This window comes from Penaeus vannamei, chromosome 3 (genome assembly GCF_042767895.1).
Source record: "Penaeus vannamei isolate JL-2024 chromosome 3, ASM4276789v1, whole genome shotgun sequence".
NCBI classification, from domain to species: domain Eukaryota; kingdom Metazoa; phylum Arthropoda; class Malacostraca; order Decapoda; family Penaeidae; genus Penaeus; species Penaeus vannamei.
In genome coordinates this window covers 15476208-15498183 of record NC_091551.1, presented here as the reverse complement: position 1 = coordinate 15498183, position 21976 = coordinate 15476208, and the positions used below count along the sequence as shown (strand labels likewise).

Below are 21976 nucleotides of genomic sequence, written 5' to 3'. Positions count from 1 at the left end.
CCTCCTCGACGGCAGGAGCTGAAACCTCCTCCTCGACGGCAGGAGTTGAAACCTCCTCCTCGACGGCAGGAGCTGAAACCTCCTCCTCGACGGCAGAAGTGGACCTCCTCCTCGACGGCAGAAGTGGACCTCCTCCTCGACGGCAGAAGTGGACCTCCTCCTCGACGGCAGGAGCATGTACCTCCTCCTCGACGGCAGAAGTGGACCTCCTCCTCGACGGCAGGAGCATGTACCTCCTCCTCGACGGCAGAAGTGGACCTCCCCCTCGACGGCAGGAAATGGTACCTCCTCCGCGAAGACAGGAGCTGAAACCTCCTACTCGACGGCAGAAGTGGACCTCCTTCTCGACGGCAGGAGCATGTACCCCCTCCTCGACGGCAGAAGTGGACCTCCCCTTCGACGACAGGAAATGGTACCTCCTCCGCAAAGACAGGAGCTGAAACCTCCTCCTCGACGGCAGAAGCTGATACCTCTTCGACGGCAGAAGCTGAAACTTCCCCTCGACGGCAGGAGCTGAAACCTCCTCGACGGCAGGAGCTGTAACCTTCTCCTCAACGGCAGGAGTGGACCGCGAGTGATCAGGGCGGCCCTCCCAGCCCAGGCCCCTCCACCCCCCCCCCCCTGTGGCCCCAGCACCGACAGCGAGTTACCAGCGCGGCCCTCCTAGCCCAACCCGCGGCCAGCGTGCCGGGGGAGTTCCCAACCGTGCCGTGTGTGACATCACCAGACGCAGAGACTTCCCGGGGCTGTCGGCGAGTGGGGATGCAGAGCCGAACTACGCGACACGGTTGCTTTGTTGACGGAGCAGGTGAACAAGATGATGCTAATCATCACAGAGCTCAAGACCGTGCCCTTCTTCCCCCCCACCCCCACCCCACAGGCGCCAGCCAAGGCGGCAAGTCCCTTACCCTCGAGCAGGGATGACCGCAGACCTGGCCGGGGAATTCCCGCACAACCATGTGGCAGAAGTGACGTCACGCCAGCTGACCATAGTGACATAAATGTGCTGGAGCTTTAAAAGGAAATCAAAGCTCTGAGACAAGAAAACAATAACTTGAGACAGGACAAGGAAAAAATGAAAAGGGACTGTCATTGCCGAGATACTAGTGCTGCTATTAGTGTTAAAGAAACGAGCAAGCGAATACGATGTCAGGATATTAGTGCTGATAACCAGAGTAGGCGTGTGAGCGCTGACAGCTGCGACGAACACTACCACGATCCCTGCGGCACCGAGTCAGACGAGGAGTCCAGTGACGTCACCAGTCCCCCAGGTACACCAGGCACAACAACCGAGGGGACTGTGCTAAGTAGTGGGACAAAGCTAAGACCTAAACTTTGACATTGTTAAAAGTACTTTTAAGCTTAGGACAATCATCAGTAATAGTATCTACATTATTCATGAAGTTATATGTTTCTTATGTGAACCTAAATTCCGTAATATTAATGGATATAAGCGCATGAAGTACAGATTACATAATAATACACTACTCACATATGGATAGACGCAAAATTAAATTCATATCAGAGAATATGCGTAGTATTAAGACTAGGCTGAGTGACCTAGAGTTTTATATTCGTAAATATAATATTGATGAGATTTGCGTGCAAGAACCTTTTGGTGCTGCTGCTAAAAGGAAAATTGCACCTTCAATTAAGGGATATCATTCTTATGTGAATACAGCCATGACTGGATTGTTGACATATGTGAAGGTAACTTTGCCATATAAATTAGTTAAAAAATCCGAGAACACTGATGTTCAATTTCACCATTTCAAAATTCAGACTGCCTCTGGGTATTTTTCACTGTATAATATATATGCCAGACCGTCAAAATTTCTGGCTAGTTCTTTACCCAGTTTTAACAACCAAGGCACGTTTTGCATGGGCGACCTTAATGCAAGGCACCCACACTTTGGAGACAACAAGCGTAATAGTAATGGGGAAGAATTCAAATATTTCATTAAAAATACATCACTGACAGTATATGACAGAAATAGAAACTCATTTGGGAGGTGGCAGGTTAGATTACGTATTTGGCAGAAATCTAGTTCATGGTAATGTCTGTACTTCACTGGAACGAGAATTAGTGACCACTTTGCAATCCGAACTGACTATACTGTTGACAGCAACTCAGCCCTCAAAACACCTAGGCTTAGAATAATAATCCCGCCGGGCCTGGAGCATCACTTCAAGGCACGTGTCTTTGATTGGAACAACACATGTGAAGTAACAACAGTTGAAAATTTCTCTCAGAATTTAATTAAAGTTGTCACTGACTACTATAACACATGGGTCTGTTCACGAAAACTCTCGAAGAAAAAGAGCCCCCAAACCCGCCATGCTCCGAGGTAGATGAATGACCCAATCCTAGCGAAGGAACATAGGCGAGTTCAGGAGCTTGCTAATTGCTATAAAGATAACAAGACGTTAGACAATCTTATTCAGTTTCTTAAAGCCAATAAAAAATTCAGAGAACTAAAACTGAGAACTAAAAACCTCCCCCTCGACGGCAGGAACTGGGACCTCCTCCTCGACGGCAGGAACTGGGACCTCCTCCTGGACGTCAGGAGCGGACCTCCTCATCGACGGCAGTTGACCTCCTCCTCGACGGCAGGAACTGGGACCTCCTCCTGGACGTCAGGAGTGGACCTCCTCCTCGACGGCAGGAGTTGACCTCCTCGACGGAAGGAGTTGGAACCTCCTCCTCGATGGCAGGAGCTGGGACCTCCACGACGACAGGAGCTGGGACCTCCTCGACGGCAGGAACTGGGACCTCCTCCTCGACGGCAGGAGTTGACCCCCTCGACGGCAGGAACTGTGACCTCCTCCTCGACGGCAGGAACTGGGACCTCCTCCTCGACGGCAGGAACTGGGACCTCCTCCTCGACAGCAGGAGCTAGAACCTCACACTCGACGGCAGGAACTGGGACCTCGACGGCAGAAACTGGGACCTCCTCCTCGACGACAGGAGTGGACCTCCTCCTCGACGGCAGGAGTTGACCTCCTCGACGGCAGGAGCTGAAACCTCCCCCTCGACGGCAGGAGTGAATCTCCTCCTTGACGGCAGGAGCTGGGACCCCCTCGACGGCAGGAACTGGGACCTCCTCGACGGCAGGAACTGGGACCTCCTCCTCGACGGCAGGAGTTGACCCCCTCGACGGCAGGAACTGTGACCTCCTCCTCGACGGCAGGAACTGGGACCTCCTCCTCGACGGCAGGAACTGGGACCTCCTTCTCGACAGCAGGAGCTAGAACCTCCCACTCGACGGCAAGAACTGGGACCTCCTCCTCGACGGCAGGAACTGGGACCTCCTCCTCGACGGCAGGAGTGGACCTCCTCCTCGACGGCAGTTGACCTCCTCGACGGCAGGAGCTGAAACTTCCCCCTCGACGGCAGGAGTGAACCTCCCCCTCGACGGCAGGAACTGGGACCTCCTCCTCGACGGCAGGAGCTGGGACCTCCTCCTCGACGGCAGGAACTGGGACCTCCTCCTGTACGGCAGGAGTGTACCTCCTCCTTGACGGTAGGAGTTGACCTCCTCGACGACAGGAGCTGAAACCTCCCCCTCGATGGCAGGAGCTGAAACTTCCCCCTCGACGGCAGGAACTGGGACCTCCTCCTCGACGGCAGGAGCTGAAACTTCCCCCTCGAAGGCAGGAGTGGACCTCCCCCTCGACGGCAGGAACTGGGACCTCCTCCTCGACGGCAGGAGCTGGGACCTCCTCCTCGACGGCAGGAACTGGGACCTCCTCCTGTACGGCAGGAGTGTACCTCCTCCTTGACGGTAGGAGTTGACCTCCTCGACGACAGGAGCTGAAACCTCCCCCTCGATGGCAGGAGCTGAAACTTCCCCCTCGACGGCAGGATTGGACCTCCTCGACGGCAGGAGCTGAAGCTTCCCGCTCGACGGCAGGAACTGGGACCTCCTCGACGGCTGGAACTGGGATCTCCTCCTCGACGGCAGGAACTGGGACTTTCCACTCGACGGCAGGAACTGGGACCTCCTCCTCGACGGCAGGAACTAGGACCTCCTCCTCGACGGTAGGAGCTAGAACTTCCCACTCTACGGCAGGAACTGGGACCTCCTCGACTGCAGGAACTGGGACCTCCTCGACGGCAGTAGTTGAGCTCCTCGACGGCAGGAACTGGGACCTCCTCCTCGACGGCAGGGACTGGGACCTCCTCCTCGATGGCAGGAGCTGAAACTTGCCCCTCGACGGCAGGAACTGGGACCTCCTCGACGGCAGGAACTGGGACCTCCTCCTCGACGGCAGGAGCCGAAACTTCCTCCTCAACGGCAGGAGCTGGGACCTCCTCCTCGACGGCAGGAACTGGGACCTCCTCGACGGCAGGAACTGGGACCTCCTCCTCGACGGCAGGAACTGGGACCTCCTCCTCGACGGCAGGAGTGGACCTCCTCGACTACAGGAGTTGAAACTTCCCCCTCGACGGCAGGAGTGGACCTCCTCCTCGATGGCAGGAGCTGAAACTTGCCCCTCGACGGCAGGAACTGGGACCTCCTCGACGACAGGAACTGGGACCTCCTCCTCGACGGCAGGAGCTGAAACTTCCCCCTCGACGGCAGGAGTGGACCTCCCCCTCGACGGCAGGAACTGAGACTTCCTCCTCGACGGCAGGAACTCGGACCTCCTCCTGGACGGCAGGAGTGGACCTCCTCCTTGGCGGCAGGAGTGGACCTCCTCCTTGACGGTAGGAGTTGACCTCCTCGACGACAGGAGCTGAAACCTCCCCCTCGACGGCAGGAGCTGAAACTTCCCCTTCGACGGCAGGAGTGGACCTCCTCCTCGACGGCAGGAGCTGAAACTTCCCGCTCGACGGCAGGAACTGGGACCTCCTCGACGGCAGGAACTGAGACCTCCTCCTCGACGGCAGGAACTGGGACCTCCTCCTCGACGGCAGGAAATGTGACTTTCCACTCGACGGCAGGACTGGGACCTCCTCCTCGACGGCAGGAACTGGTACCTCCTCCTCGACGGTAGAAGCTAGAACTTCCCACTCTACAGCAGGAACTGGGACCTCCTCCTCGACGGCAGGAATTGGGACCTCCTCCTCGACGGCAGGAGTGGACCTCCTCCTCGACGGCAGGAGCTGAAACTTCCCCCTCGACGGCAGTAACTGGGACCTCCTCCTCGACGGCAGGAATTGGGACCTCCTCCTCGATGGCAGGAGCTGAAACCTCCCCCTCGACGGCAGGAGCTGAAACTTCCTCCTCGACGGCAGGAGCTGGGACCTCCTCCTCGACGGCAGGAACTGGGACCTCGTCGACGGCAGGAACTGGGACCTCCTCGACGGCAGGAACTGGGACCTCCTCGACGGCAGGAACTGGGACCTCCTCCTCGACGGCAGGAGTGGACCTCCTCCTTGACGGCAGGAGTTGACCTCCTCGACGACAGGAGCTAAAACCTCCCCCTCGACGGCAGGAGCTGAAACTTCCCCCTCGACGGCAGGAGTAGACCTCCTCCTCGATGGCAGGAGCTGAAACTTGCCCCTCGACGGTAGAAAACTGGGACCTCCTCCTCGACTACAGGAACTGGGACTTCCCACTCGACGGCAGGAACTGGGACCTCCTCCTCGACGGCAGGAACTGGTACCTCCTCCTCGACGGCAGGAGCTAGAACCTCCTCCTCGAAGACAGGAACTGGGACCTCCTCGACGGCAGGAGTGGACCTCTTCCTCGACGGCAGGAGTTGACCTCCTCGACGGCAGGAGTTGGAACCTCCTCGACGGCAGGAGCTGGGACCTCCACCTCGACGGCTGGGGCTTGTTCCTTCCTCGACGGCAGGATCTGGGACCTCCTCCTCGACGGCAGGAGTTGACCTCAACGGCAGGAACTGGGACCTCCTCTTCGACGGCAGGAACTGGGACCTCCTCCTCGACGGCAGGAACTGGGACTTCCCACTCGACGGCAGGAACTGGGACCTCCTCCTCGACGGCAGGAACTAGTACCTCCTCGACGGCAGGAGCTAGAACCTCCCAGTCGACGGCAGGCACTGGGACCTCGATGGCAGGAGTGGACCTCCTTCTCGACGGCAGAAGTTGACCTCCTCCTCGACGGCAGGAGTTGGAACCTCCTCCACGACGGCAGGAGCTGGGACCTCCTCCTCGACGGCAGGAACTGGGACCTCCTCCTCGACGGCAGGAGTTGACCTCCTCGACGGCAGGAACTGGGACCTCCTCCTCGACGACAGGGACTGGGACCTCCTCCTCGACGGTAGGAACTGGGACCTCCTCCTCGACGGCAGGAGCTAGAAACTCCCACTCGACGGCGGGAACTGGTACCTCCTCCTCGACGGCAGGAGGTGAAACTTCCCTCTCGACGGTAGGAATGGACCTCCTCCTCGACGGCAGGAGTTGACCTCCTCGACAACAGGAGCTGGGACCTCCTCATCGACGGTAGGAGCTGGGACCTCCTCCTCGACGGCAGGAGCTGGGACCTCCTCCTCGACGGCATGAGCTGGGACCTCCTCGACGGCAGGAGCTGGGACCTCCTCCTCGACGGCAGGAGCTGAAACCTCCTCCTCGACGGCAGGAGCAAAAACCTCCTCGACGGCAGAAGTGGACCTCCTCCTCGACGGCAGAAGTGGAACTCCTCCTCGACGGCAGGAGCATGTACCTCCTCCTCGACGGCAGAAGTGGACCTTCCCCTCGACGGCAGGAAATGGTACTTTCTTCGCGAAAACAGGAGCTGAAACCTCTACGGCAGGAGCATGTACCTCCTCCTCGACGGCAGACGTGGACCTCCTCCTCGACGGCAGGAGCATGTACCTCCTCCTCGACGGCAGAAGTGGACCTCCCCTTCGACGGCAGGAAATGGTACCTCCTTCGCGAAGACAGGAGCTGAAACCTGCTCCTCGACGGTAGGAGCTGAAACCTCCTCCTCGACGGCAGGAACTGGGACCTCCTCCTCGACGGCAGGAGCTGAAACCTCCTCCTCGACGGCAGGAGCTGAAACCTCTTCCTCGACGGCAGGAGCTGAAACCTCCTCCTCAACGGCAGGAGCTGAAACCTACTCCTCGACGGCAGGAGTAGAACGTGAGTGATCAGGGCGGCTCTCCCTGCCCTGGCCCCTCCCCCCCCCCACCCACTGTGGCCCCAGCACCGACAGCGAGTGACCAGCGCGGACCAGCAGCGTGCCGGAGGAGTTCCCAACCGTGCCGTGTGTGACATCACCAGACGCAGAGACTTCCCGGGGCTGTCGGCGAGTGGGGATGCAGAGCCGAACTACGCGACACGGTTGCTTTGTTGACGGAGCAGGTGAACAAGATGATGCTAATCATCACAGAACTCAAGTCCGCGCCCTCCCTCACCCCCCCCCCCCACCCCACAGGCGCCAGCCGAGGCGGCCGTCCCTTACCCTCGGGCAGGGATGACCGCAGGCCTGGCCAGGGGATTCCCGCACAACTATGTGGCAGAAGTGACGTCACGCCAGCTGACCATAGTGACATAAATGTGCTGGAGCTTTAAAAGGAAATCAAAGCTCTGAGACAAGAAAACAATAACTTGAGACAGGACAAGGAAAAATGAAAAGTGACTGTCATTGCTGAGATACTAGTGCTGCTATTAGTGTTAAAGAAACGAGCGAGCGGATGTCAGGGCATCAGTGCTGATAACCAGAGTGGGCGTGTGAGCGCTGACAGCTGCGACGAACACTACCACGATCCCTGCGGCACCGAGTCAGACGAGGAGTCCAGTGACGTCACCAGTCCCCCAGGTACACCAGGCACAACAACCGAGGGGACTGTGCAAAGAAGTGTGACAAAGCTAAGACCTAATCTTTGACATTGTTAAAAGTACTTTTAAGCTTAGGACAATCATCTGTAATAGTATCTACATTATTCATGAAGTTATATGTTTCTTATGTGAACCGAAATTCCGTAATTTTAATGGATATAAGCGCATGAAGTACAAATTACATAATAATACACTACTCACATATGGATAGACGCACAATTAAATGCATATCATGGAATATGCGTAGTATTAAGCCTAGGTTGAGTGACCTAGAGTTTTATATTCGTAAATATAATATTGATGTGATTTGCGTGCAAGAACCTTTTGCTGCTGCTGCTAAAAGGAAAATTGCACCTTCAATTAAGGGATATCATTCTTATGTGAATACAGCCATGACTGGATTGTTGACATATGTGAATGTAACTTTGCCACATAAATTAGTTTAAAAAATCCGAGAACACTGATGTTCAATTTCACCATTTCAAAATTCAGACTGCCTCTGGGTATTTTTCACTATATGATATATATGCCAGACCGTCAAAATTTCTGGCTAGTTCTTTACCCAATTTTAACAACCAAGGCACGTTTTGCATGGGCGACCTTAAAGCAAGGCACCCACACTTGGGAGACAACCAGCGTAATAGTAATGGGTAAGAATTCAAACATTTCATTAATAATACATCACTGACAGTATATGACAGAAATAGAAACTCATTTGGGAGGTGGCAGGTTAGATTACGTATTTGGCAGAAATCTAGTTCATGGTAATGTCTGTACTTCATGTGTCTTTGATTGGAACAACACATATGAAGTAACAACAGTTGAAAATTTCTCTCAGGATTTAATCAAAGTTGTCACTGACTACTATAACACATGGGTCTGTTCACGAAAACTCTCGAAGAAAAAGAGTCCCCAAACCCGCCATGCTCCGAGGTGGATGAATGACCCAATCCTAGCCAAGGAACACAGACGAGTTCAGGAGTTTGCCAATTGCTATAAAGATAACAAGACGTCAGACAATCTTATTCAGTTTCTTAAAGCCAATAAAGAATTCAGAGAACTAAAAACTGAGATTCGTAGTAAACACTGGGAATAATTTTTGCAAAGCATCAATAGTCAAACTTCCATGGCTGATGTATGGAGAAAGATTAATAGGCTGACAGGTAAAGCTCCCATAACACCGCAGCTTCACAGCCCACAAGAACAGGCTAATATGCTGCTGGAGCAGTGGGCTGAAAACTCTCAGCTGAGCTCACTTCCACAAGGGTTAAAAGATCACCTCACAAGTCAAAAATAGATAGAAAATTCAATATAGCAGCAGCCTGTGCTGCTATTGACCCATCCGATTTTGCCGAAATAACCGAGTGGGAACTGAGAAATGCCCTTGTGAAAGGCAAGGGAACAGCCCTTGGCAAGGATGGCATTACTTACAGTGTTTTTCGCCTCATTGCGCAGGTGCCAGGCAACCCACTCTTACACATATATAGACTCAGCCTATCACAAGGAATCCTCCCAAGCTCCTGGACTAAAAGTTTAATCATCCCAATACTCAAATCCAACACTGACAAATACACACCAATTTCCTTGACCTCCTGTCTGTGCAAAGTACTTGAGAAAATAATTCTGAACAGACTCATGTACCATATACATACTAAGTTATCCCCCAGACTGTATGGATTTTTCCCAGGACGTAGCAGTCAGCATGTTTTGCAGAATACTTAACAAACTCAATACCAGGCATGCAAACCGTATTTCTTGGTCTTCAATCTGCCTTCGATATTGCAGAGAAATGATCCTTGAGCAACTAGCTAGCTTTGGTATTCAGGGAAAACTGTTAACATGGATTTAAATGTTTCTATCCAATCGATCGGCTCAGGTTTTCTTCAGGGGTGTTAAGAGTACTCATACAAAAGTGTTTGAACTCGGCACACCTCAGGGAGGCGTACTTAGTCCCATGCTATTTAACATCCCAATGCATAGATTACTAGGCGATATACCACTTGAGGGCAATGACTCCATTATCTGCTATGCCGATGATATTTGCATTAAATCCTCATCCGAGGAGAGAATGCAACACATCCTTGATGTGTTTTCAGCAAGGGCCACAGTGTGTGGCTTGATCATATCGACTGAATAAACCAAGGCACTTAACCCTAAAACAATCCCTCTGCCAAGGTTTCACATCAATGACATTGAGCTAGATCTCTGTCACCAATACAAATATCTCGGGGTGGCTGTTAATGATGCAGAGTTCATACAAAACCTGAAGAAAAGGCTGTGGGAACGGCTGAAGCCACTTTGGACACTTGTCAGCAAAGACCATGGTATTTATGTCAATATTGCTAGACTCTTTTACCTGTCATACATACGGTCAGTCATAGATTATCATGCATTGCACCTAGTATTATACAAGGAATCAGAGTTGGCTAGTTTAGAAATTGTACAAAATGAGGCCATGAGGCTTATTCTCGGAGCCCCTAAGACAACGAGGATTGTGAATATAAGAACAACTTAATTTGCCGTCTGTCTATGAGAGAATATTATACATAAACACCACATTTAGCGTCAAAGCAATAAGAGAACCCCTCTATTGTACAGAGTTCCAAAGACAAATAAAACATAGAATATTGGAACTAAGTTTGAATGGCAACATCGATTCAAATTCATATCGATGGCAACAAGTAACATGTAAGCACTTGTCTCAGCTGAACATATCCATAACTAAGACCCTACATGGACGTTCTGCTCCACCGTGGAAAATGTTGGACCTAAGTTTATTTTACATGACTGCCCCTAAAAAAGACAGTGTTCCCCCTGCTGTACTTAAGCAGTATGCTTTATCAATTATCAATGAGCACCTTAAAACTATGCCCAATGCTTATGAATGCTACACTGATGGAGCCTTGCAGTCTGGGAGTAGAGCAGGATGCGCTTTTGTCGTATATAAAAACAATATTTTGCAGCACCAGGATAGTAGGCGGGTTCATGACTGGGCTAGCACTATGCAAACTGAGTTGGCTGGAATGCTCATAGCCACCGAATTTCTATTAAGTCAAGGCTCAGGGGTAACTTTCTGCGACTCACAGAGTGCTCTCCAGGTATTGAACACACTAGACAAAGGTGCAGGAAATATTGCAAATGGCATGATGTGTATCGTGCAAAAGAACGAGGCCATGACATACGTTTTGTGTGGGTACCATCGCGTGTTGGAATCCCCAGGCATGATCATGCTGACCGCCTAGCAAAATCAGCATGTGACAAGCAAAATGTGGATATAGATCTTGTCGTACCTCTTTCTAGGATTTTACACAATTAAAACTTCCTTCAAAGAGGACTTGTCTGACTTGATTAATTCTCAACAGTCTGAAAGCTGTAGCATGAAGCACTATGACCAGTTTATGCAAGATGTATTTATCTATGGTTTATAAAAAACAAGAACAAGACAGTGTGATATTGTGACCGCATGAATCAGGCTGGGATATAGATAGTACTGGCAGGTCAGTACAGCCTGTATTGTTGAAGAAACTGTGTAAATTATGTAAGGAAGAATATAAGCAAACAATTGTACATAATATCTCAGAGTGCCATGTAATACAGCCTTTCAGACCACCTAGCATGAGGTAACTACTTCATATCATCTGATGTCTTGGAAGATATACTTATGTTTTTTGCTAAATTTGGAATGTAGTATCACATGACCACATATCAAATGTTACATTGCCTTTCCACGCCCAAGCCGTATGCCGGCTTGATAGATGAGTAGATAAATTACTGATTGTTCTTTTCTTTTAAATTATATATTTTAGACCATAATAATTTTATGATCTAGATTTACACTGTAATACTATTATATAATGCTTTGACCATACACCAAATGTACCACAGTTTGCCCACGCCTGTGCAGTTAGCCAGGGTGGTAAATAAAGGAGTAAACTAAACTAAACTAAAAGTACTAAATCCTCATCTGAGGAGAGAATGCAACAGATTCTTGATGTGCTTTCAGCAAGGACTATAGAGTGTGGCTTGGTCATATCGACTGAAAAAAAAACAAGGTACCTAGCCCTAAAACAATCCCTCTGCCAAGGTTTCACATCAATGACGTTGAGCTAGATCTCTGTCACCAATACAAATATCTCGGGGTGGCTGTTAATGATGCAGAGTTCATACAAAACCTGAAGAAAAGGCTGTGGGAATAGCTGAAGCCACTTTGGACACTTGTCAGCAAAGACCATGGTATTAATGTCAATATTGCTAGACTCTTTTTTACCTTTATTGTTATTAATTTCTTTTTCAAAATGTCTAGTCTTGTGAACATCACGATATGATATATGGACTACTATTAACTAAAAAGAAAATTTTCTTTAAGAAAATCATCGCAAATATATTCAGCTTTTAAATGATCCAAACCCCATTAGAATCGCCCAATTTTTTATGGATGAATTTTAAAAATGCTGATAAATGCTGACAATAGTGTAGTTTTGAGATAACGGGCTCCGAAATTTTGGATTTCCCTTGAGTTTTTTTTCTTTATTTAATTTATTTATTTTTTTATTATTATTATTTTTTAGAATTCTAATCTCTGCGGCAATCTTGCTGCATTCTATTGCGTTCACATTCTATTCTGAAGTGTAGCTGGTACATGGTCTCCCCCTTTTGCAAAGTACTCATGGTAATAACTGCAAATGACTAGAAATTTCCGTTGGAGGACATAGTTTGCAAGGCCTAACCTGACGACGTGAGGTATTTAAATGTATAAACAACTGCTCCAGCTGTGATTTCGAAGTATTTCCTATCATATTACGTCTATTATATACTAAACTAGCATCTACAATTAATAGTGTACCCTTACTGTGTGATGAGGCCGTATGTCTGCGGTATGGTGTCATGGAGCTTGGAGCTGGCAACCTTTCTCTCTGATTTTCTGGTGAAGTTTTGTCTCCCAGAGCCGCAGTCTTCGCGATCAGCTGATGGGAAAACAGAGTTGCCAGCTAGCTACCAGAGAATTCCAAAATAAACCGAAAAAAAAAGAAAACGAAAATAACAAATTTGTCAAGTAAATTTTCACGTACGCGACAATGTAAACATCGGAGTGGGGGGCGGGGGGAGGGGGATCAGAGATTTAGCCATAACTCCTTTAATTTTACATATTAAGCAAAAATATTACGTCACGATATTGCCAAAGCCCACTAAGTTACAGATTTTTTATTTTTTTATTTCGACTATTTTTGAAAATTTTCGTTGCGACGGCCCCCTTAATTCTCAACGGCCTGAAAGCTGTAGCATAAAGCACTATGACCGGTTTATGCAAGATGTATTCTTCTATGGTTTATACAAAACAAGGACAAGACTGTGATATTGTGACCGCAAGAATCAGGCTGGGATATAGATCGTACTGGTAGGTCAGTACAGCTTGTAATGTTGAAGAAACTAAGTGTAAATTATGCAATGAAGAATATAAGCGAACACGTACATATCTCAGAGTGCCATATAATACAGCCTTTCTGACCACCTAGCATGAGGTATGGAGAACTATGTAACTAGTTCATATCATCTGATGTCTTGGAAGATATACCTATATTGTATCCTAAATTTGGAATGTAGTATCACATGACCACATATCAAATGTTACATTGCCTTTCCACGCCCAAGCCGTATGCCGGCTTGATAGATGAGTAGATAAATTACTGATTGTTCTTTTCTTTTAAATTATATATTTTAGACCATAATAATTTTATGATCTAGATTTACACTGTAATACTATTATATAATGCTTTGACCATGCACCAAATGTACCACAGTTTGCCCACGCCTGTGCAGTTAGCCAGGGTGGTAAATAAAGGACTAAACTAAACTAAACTAAAAGTATTAAATCCTCATCCGAGGAGAGAATGCAACAGATTCTTGATGTGCTTTCAGCAAGGACTATAGAGTGTGGCTTGGTCATATCGACTGAAAAAAAAACAAGGTACCTAACCCTAAAACAATCCCTCTGCCAAGGTTTCACATCAATGACGTTGAGCTAGATCTCTGTCACCAATACAAATATCTCGGGGTGGCTGTTAATGATGCAGAGTTCATACAAAACCTGAAGAAAAGGCTGTGGGAATAGCTGAAGCCACTTTGGACACTTGTCAGCAAAGACCATGGTATTAATGTCAATATTGCTAGACTCTTTTTTACCTTTATTGTTATTAATTTCTTTTTCAAAATGTCTAGTCTTGTGAACATCACGATATGATATATGGACTACTATTAACTAAAAAGAAAATTTTCTTTAAGAAAATCATCGCAAATATATTCAGCTTTTAAATGATCCAAACCCCATTAGAATCGCCCAATTTTTTATGGATGAATTTTAAAAATGCTGATAAATGCTGACAATAGTGTAGTTTTGAGATAACGGGCTCCGAAATTTTGGATTTCCCTTGAGTTTTTTTTCTTTATTTAATTTATTTATTTTTTATTATTATTATTTTTTAGAATTCTAATCTCTGCGGCAATCTTGCTGCATTCTATTGCGTTCACATTCTATTCTGAAGTGTAGCTGGTACATGGTCTCCCCCTTTTGCAAAGTACTCATGGTAATAACTGCAAATGACTAGAAATTTCCGTTGGAGGACATAGTTTGTAAGGCCTAACCTGACGACGTGAGGTATTTAAATGTATAAACAACTGCTCCAGCTGTGATTTCGAAGTATTTCCTATCATATTACGTCTATTATATACTAAACTAGCATCTACAATTAATAGTGTACCCTTACTGTGTGATGAGGCCGTATGTCTGCGGTATGGTGTCATGGAGCTTGGAGCTGGCAACCTTTCTCTCTGATTTTCTGGTGAAGTTTTGTCTCCCAGAGCCGCAGTCTTCGCGATCAGCTGATGGGAAAACAGAGTTGCCAGCTAGCTACCAGAGAATTCCAAAATAAACCGAAAAAAAAAGAAAACGAAAATAACAAATTTGTCAAGTAAATTTTCACGTACGCGACAATGTAAACATCGGAGTGGGGGGCGGGGGGAGGGGGGGTCAGAGATTTAGCCATAACTCCTTTAATTTTACATATTAAGCAAAAATATTACGTCACGATATTGCCAAAGCCCACTAGGTTACAATTTTTTTTTTATTTCGACTATTTTTGAAAATTTTCGTTGCGACGGCCCCCTTAATTCGCAACGGCCTGAAAGCTGTAGCATAAAGCACTATGACCAGTTTATGCAAGATGTATTCTTTTATGGTTTATACAAAACAAGGACAAGACTGTGATATTGTGACCGCAAGAATCAGGCTGGGATATAGATCGTACTGGTAGGTCAGTACAGCTTGTAATGTTGAAGAAACTAAGTGTAAATTATGCAATGAAGAATATAAGCGAACACTTGTACATAATATCTCAGAGTGCCATATAATACAGCCTTTCAGACCACCTAGCATGAGGTATGGAGAACTATGTAACTAGTTCATATCATCTGTCTTGGAAGATATACCTATATTGTATCCTAAATTTGGAATGTAGTATCACATAACCACATATCAAATGTTACATATGCCGGCTTGACAGATGAGTAGATAAATTACTGATTGTTCATTTCTTTTAAGGGGACTGTCTCCTTTTATTTTTTTTTTCGATTTTTTTATTTTTCTTGCCGATTTTGATGAAACTCGCACCCTTTTATTTGGGCCCCTTCCCATTGCCTGTGATTATTATTATTTTTTTTTTTTTCGAAATCGCCCTGACAGAGTTTGAATTATTGTCAAAAAAATGAAAAAATGCGAAAGTCGCCATGTTGAAAATGCAGCACCTAGGTAAAAGGATACCGATTTCAGAAACGGCAAGACATTCAATTTTATTTGAATTTTGCACAGAACTACCTTATAACTGGAACTTGTTCGAGAGCGTTTTTTCGATTTCGACTTCATATTTTTTTGTGAATTTTTGAAGTAGGGGACTTCAAAAAAAAAAAAAAAAAAAAAAAAAAGGTAAAAATTTTCTTACATTGACCACTTTAACACAAAGTACAAGCAAAAATTGCGAAAATGCTCTCAGACAAGTTGCAGGTATTTTATTTTTCTACAAAATGAGCAATAATATGTTAACATTGGACATATATTGTACCTGGAATCCTATTACCCACCCCTAAAGGTGGAGTTCCGAGATATCGGCATTTTACGTTTTCTTCATCTTTCCAAGGCTATCTTAATATCAACAAAACAAGGTATAAGATTAGTCTTCCTACAGGATAATCCTCTATCATCTACCTGCATTCAGAAGTCTTGTGGACATTGCCAGCACGTAACGGTTTATCAAAATCTTACGTATAGTGCGGAGTGGTGGCAGTGATCTGGGGGTCTATAGGCCTACATTGAATATTTTTAAAAATTTCTAAAAAATTCCAAAAAAATCAGACAGCCATTCTTTTCTACTTTTTGAGAAGTTGACCTTACTTTTTTCTTGGTGAATATTTTCCGAAGGTGACCATTTTAACATCCTAATAGGAGATTTTGAAAACGTATGCCACTTTTACAAGAACCACATGAAAATGTTGCAAATCCTTATGGCATGTATTATTCAGCTACAAAATGAGCCATAATACTTTAAAATCAGATAGAAAATACGTGTGCTATGCGTAAAAATGTGAAGGACCTAATAATCGCGATCTTATTCCTTTTTATTATGTTTACATTTTACATGACAAATCATGTACAGAATACTTGTATTTGATATTATTATCTATCATTTACCTATTATTGATGCTCTAATGGGGTTTTACAACTTATAATATTTGTCGAAAGAATAACTTTTCTCCAGTCGGACGGGTACCAAACGCATACTTTTCCCCGCGCGGCCGGGCCGGGCCGTCCTGGACCATGAAAATCGTCTTTTTAAATCTGCGGAATAACTCTACGGGGTCACGTAGCCAAATTTCACTCTCAGACCCCGTGGAAAGACGAAAAATAATTACATGGCGATGTGAAAGTATGTATATAAGGTATATGAGCACATTTGATCTTTTTCGTGTACCCCATAACCTTTTGTTTATTTATATTGTTACTTCCGTTTGTTTCTTTGATTGTTTATTGATTATTTGTTTTTTTGTTTGTCAGTTTGTGTTTTCTAATCTTTCTAAAAGTTATGAACATAATTTAACGAAATTTTAACCAAAGATGTGTTTTAACCTAAGACGTTTATTGCACTTTGGTGGTGATGCGGACCATGGTTTGGATCTAGGATTTTTTTTTCTAACTCGAAAGTTATGAATAGATTTTCATAAAAAGTTTTACCCGAAGTTTATCTTAGTTAGCCATTATTTTTTTTGTGATCCGGATCATTTGGCAACCCTACCCCCTATTTGGGGGGGGGGATTATATTTTCAAAATGTTTTGCTCATATATCAAACTATGTACAATGGAAACATAAAGAAATAAAATACTCAGTATGAATGGGATATTATGTTTATTTATTTGTATGAAAAATTTCTTCATTATCGTTTTTTGGATGCTTGCCAGATTATTAATATTATTCCGAAATATGAAGGTTGATCTCACCTTACGTGAAATTTTATAAGCTTTCATAAAATCTCATTTTTTTTATTATCCAATCTTAACGCCACAATTGTCGATTTTTTAAGGTAACGTGAAATAAATATTTCAGTCGACATCGAAAATGGCCGCTACCACCTAAAAAATAAGAGTTGTGTCTTGAAATTTTCAGAGGAGAACCGGGGGGCTTAGGAACTCCTTGAAAATGCATTAATCCTAAATGAATTACAAAGTATACAAACATATAAAATCAATAGGAATAATAACTTTAGATTATTATTTTACCTGTAGTCAGTCCAAGAGGCTTTATATACTCCGACATCAGCTCTGAAGATGTTTCATGGAACAGGGTCCGTTTTATTTATTTATTTTTATTTATTTATTTTTTAATGGATGCTTGATATTCCAAAACACCTCTTCCTTTCGAACCTTTTCTAGGAGGGAGAAAATTGCTTCAGAATTCCACATTTCATATATTCACAGGATTTGCGATTTCAACTTGAAGATGGCGGCTACGCGTTTGTTTATATTCGTCAGTCAAATGAGAAACCATGGTCAGTGCTTCTTGTACTTTTTATTCGTACTTTAGCTTAAATTCAAATGTACATAATAATGTAAAACTAAATATGAATAACTCTGAGTAAATTAAAATGTATAATGATATTTATACTTTGAAATAAAAAGAAATGTGTACCATGCATACTGTAAATTCCCAACGTGTGCAATTTTCCCATTCGTCCATCGATGGCGAATGGCCAGTGGAGTGAGTCCATTGATGGCAAATTCTAATGAAAATCGCTGGATTTCACGAATCTATGAGTAGTCTGACCGTCCATGCGTATTAGAGTTCTAGGCTAATGCATAACCTGTAAAATCCCGTCAACCCGAAAAACGACTTCCTTCTTCGAAGGTGGCACCGTCATGTTGAAGACACGGTTCATCTTACGCCAGTGGCTGAAGAAGTACGCCTCTACGCGCAGTGCACCAGAGACTGGGGACTTGACTCACCAATCTCCGATTCACACGGACGCGCTGTCAACCCCGCATCCTTAAACATTGTCAACATGCACTCTGTAATCATGATATGGACACTGAAACCCCCCATTTTTGACCCCAATAACAGGGCATGAAAGATACCAGAGAAACTGCAGGGTAAAATATGAATGTACACAGAATCAATCACTATGTTGGTTAATGGATGGGGCCGTACCCATTGGGACAACCCTCGCCCAGGATAACCTCCTTGGCGGAGGTAATAAGTCCAAAGCTAAGGTTATTGTTATTATTATCATTGTTATTATTATTTAGCATGTAAATGGGATGGCAGTGTATATCATAAAGTATAAACTATAATTTTCACGTATATTTTCTCTCACAGTCCACAGCCTCTGAGCCTCACAGCATGCGGAGAAATCCACTGTGTGTTGATGTTCTCAGTGCAGGCGGATGCTTTGTCCTGTCGAAAATGTGAAGTGGCTGTATCTTACAATTATGAATGATCGTTACAATGAGATTAGATAATGGTGTTTTTCCCCTCTGTTCCTATGAGTGTGTAGGGATTTATGATTTACGCATTATGTAGGTAGATATAGGTATGAATTGAGATTTGGATATGCATATGTATATCATAATGCCTTCATATTTTCATATTAATCAGATATGGAAATGTACACACACACACTAAGAGTTCTATGTAAATGTAGACCACAATGTATTTTATCTTGACCAAAAGGAGCTAGCATACAGTATAAGAGAACCATCATATACTGAGGTGATTAAAGGGATGCAGTTTAGCCTTCAAGGGACTTTCAAAGTTTTTGTTAAAGAGAAGGGTTTAATGGGGGTGGGTGGTCGGGTTTTGAGCTACTATTTAGTCCGATTCTTCCGCTTACTAGCGTGCACGTGTGTTCGTGTGTGTGTGTTCTGGCTATTTATATGAGCGTGTGTATTTATGTGTGCGAGTGTATTTCTGTGTGCTGGTATATATGTTTATCTGTGTATGTTAAAGTTTGTGTACGTTTGTGTGTGTGGGTGTGTGTGTGTGTTTGCAAACACACTCGAACACGTGTTGAAAAATGTCTTCTCCCCCTACTACCACCTCTTACTCTTCTTCCTAATCCTTCTCTTCTCTTTTTCTCTCACTTTCCAATCCTGTTCATCCTATTCCCCTTCCTTCTTCTCAATCTATTGTTTTTTCTTTAACTTCTTGAAAGACCTACTCCTTTTTTTTCTCGTTTCTTCTTTTATCTTCGTCATATTACTCGTCCTTTTCTCCTACTATGACTTGTTCTTCGACTCCTTTTCCTCCTCCCCTTCCTCTCCTCCTCCTTCCCCTTTTCTCTTTTTCTCTACCTCCCCCTTCCTCTTCTCCTCATTCTTACTTTTTTTTCTTACTCTCCTCCTCTTTCCTACTCCTCTTATTTTCCATTTCCTTCTCTTCTTATTCTCCATTTCCTTCCACTTCCTCTTCTTCTCCTTCCTCTTTCCTCTTCTTCTCCACCTCCTCACTCCTCTTCCTTTTTTTTCTCTCCCTCCTTCTTTCTCGTCCTCTTCTTCTGCTCCTTCCTCCTCCAATTCTTCCTTCAGTAAAAGAGATGTCAGTAGGGTGTCAATAACCCGACAGTCAAAAAAAAAAAAAAAAAAAAAAAAAAAAAAAAAATATATATATATATATATATATATATATATATATATATATATATTTTTTTTTTTTTTTTTTTTTTTTTCTTTTCTTTTTTTTTCAAAATCTTTTCCGAAGAGGATGGGGGGGGGAGGGGGGGAGGGACGAGGAAGGGAAAAGGGAGGAGGGAGGGATGAGGGCGAAGAGAGGAGGGAGGGGGAAGGAAGGAAGGAAAGAGAAGGAGAAGGGAGGGGGAAGGGAGGAAGGAAAGAGAAGGAGAAGAGAGGAGGGAGGGGGAAGGGGGAGGGAAGGAGGGAAAGAGAAGGGAAAAGGGAGGGGAAAGGGAGGTGGAAAAGAGAAGGGGAAGGGAGGAAGGAGAAAGATGGGGGAGGGAAGGGAAAGGAGAAAGGTAGGAGGGAGGGAAAGGGAGAAAGGAGAAAGGGAAGACGGAGGGAATATATATATATATATATATATATATATATATATATATATATATATATATATATATATACATATATATATATAATATATATATATATATATATAATATATATATATATATATGTATATATATATATATATATATATATATATATATATATATATATATATATATATATATATATATATATATATATATATATATATATATATATACGCACGCACATATAAATATATGTATAGATATATATATATATATATATATATATATATATATATATATATATATATATATATATATATATATAATATATATATATATATATATATATATATATATATATATATATATATATATATATATATATATATATATATATATATATATATATATATATATATATATATATATATATATATATATATATATATATATATATATATATATATATATATATATATATATATATATATATATATATATATATATATATATATATATATATATATATATATATATATATACATATATATACAGAGAGACAGAGAGGGGGGGGGGGGAGCCAGAGAGATAGATAGAGGAGACAGATAGATAGATAGATAGAGGGAGAGAACAGGCTCCTTCCTTTTTTTTTCTTTTTACTGGGGGATGGGATTGAGGAGAAGTTCCGACGAATGTCTTTTGTTCCTATTAATGAAATGAGCTGAAAGTCGTTCAGGGAAAGGAACTTGTAGGTAGCGTTTCCTCTCGAGGAGGCGGGGCCTAATTAGGTGATCGAAGAAAAAGTTTCTCTCACTCTCTCTCTCTCCTTCGCTCTGTTTCTTGTCTTCCTTTCTCTCCCTCTATCTCTCCTGTCTTTCTGTTTTTCTATTTTATCTCTCTCTTGTCTCTGTCTGTTTTTTTCTCTCTCTATCTCTGTCTTTGTGTTCCTATGCGGTACAGTGGTATCGTTCTCGTCTAGCAATCTTTCTGAACCGCGTTGAAATCCCGCACCGCCAGTGGATGTTAACCCCGGGCATTCCTTGCACGCAGGGGGTAATTTAGAATCAAAATAATCATACAGCATGCCACATGAAAGAATAATAATTGAAGCAAATGGATTTATTTCTTTACTTTTAGTTTATTTCTTTAGTTTTCTATTGTCTGTATGTTTTATTCATCTGTTGGCGGTACAACGCTATTAATCTTACTTGAATAATTACAGCTTTATTTATTTATTTATATTTATTTAATTACTTCTTTATTTAATTAATTATTTATTTTTATTTTTTTAGATATTTCTATTTCTAATGCCTTTCGACAATTCTTTTCCGTAAGTGAAAAGAGAAAAAAAGAAAAAAAAATGTTTTCTTCCTACACTTCCCTCCATGAATTAGAAAATCAGATGTGAAATACGTAACCTCTTTTTCCCTACTTTTCTTTTCCTTAATTACACTTGTCTCTCTGGGGGATTTGTTGTTTAAAAATGTTTTTGCGCATCTACGAAGATAGAGAGATAGAATGAGAGAAATGAGAAAAAAAGAGAAATAAGGGAGGAAACGTGCGTATATGCAGTACATAATTTATATATTTCAACATATATACAAATAATTTATATATATATATATATATATATATATATAT

The 21976-nt window shown here is 44.0% G+C and overlaps 1 protein-coding gene across 1 annotated transcript; it reads right to left on the bottom strand.

The window, feature by feature from the left end:
* Positions 1 to 2579: 2579 nt before the first annotated feature.
* Positions 2580 to 6783, bottom strand: LOC138859597 (serine/arginine repetitive matrix protein 1-like). The gene is made up of 6 exons (XM_070115343.1): positions 6379 to 6783; positions 5304 to 6169; positions 4496 to 5147; positions 4212 to 4423; positions 3433 to 4129; positions 2580 to 3128 (listed from the first exon to the last, which is right to left on the bottom strand). Exons 1-6 carry the CDS (start codon positions 6781 to 6783, stop codon positions 2580 to 2582), a joined length of 3381 nt encoding a protein of 1126 aa, XP_069971444.1.
* Between the last annotated feature and the right edge of the window lie 15193 nt (positions 6784 to 21976).

Coding starts and splice junctions, on each gene's coding strand:
- LOC138859597 (XM_070115343.1), bottom strand. CDS start 6,783: ATGCTCCTGCCGTCGAGGAGGAGGTCCACGTCTGCCGTCGAGGAGGAG. Junction 6,170..6,378: donor CAGCTCCTGTTGTCGAGGAG/GTCAACTCCTGC, acceptor GCCGTCGAGGAG/GTCAACTCCTGCCGTCGAGG. Junction 4,424..4,495: donor CCAGTTCCTGCCGTCGAGGG/GCAAGTTTCAGC, acceptor CAACTCCTGTAG/TCGAGGAGGTCCACTCCTGC.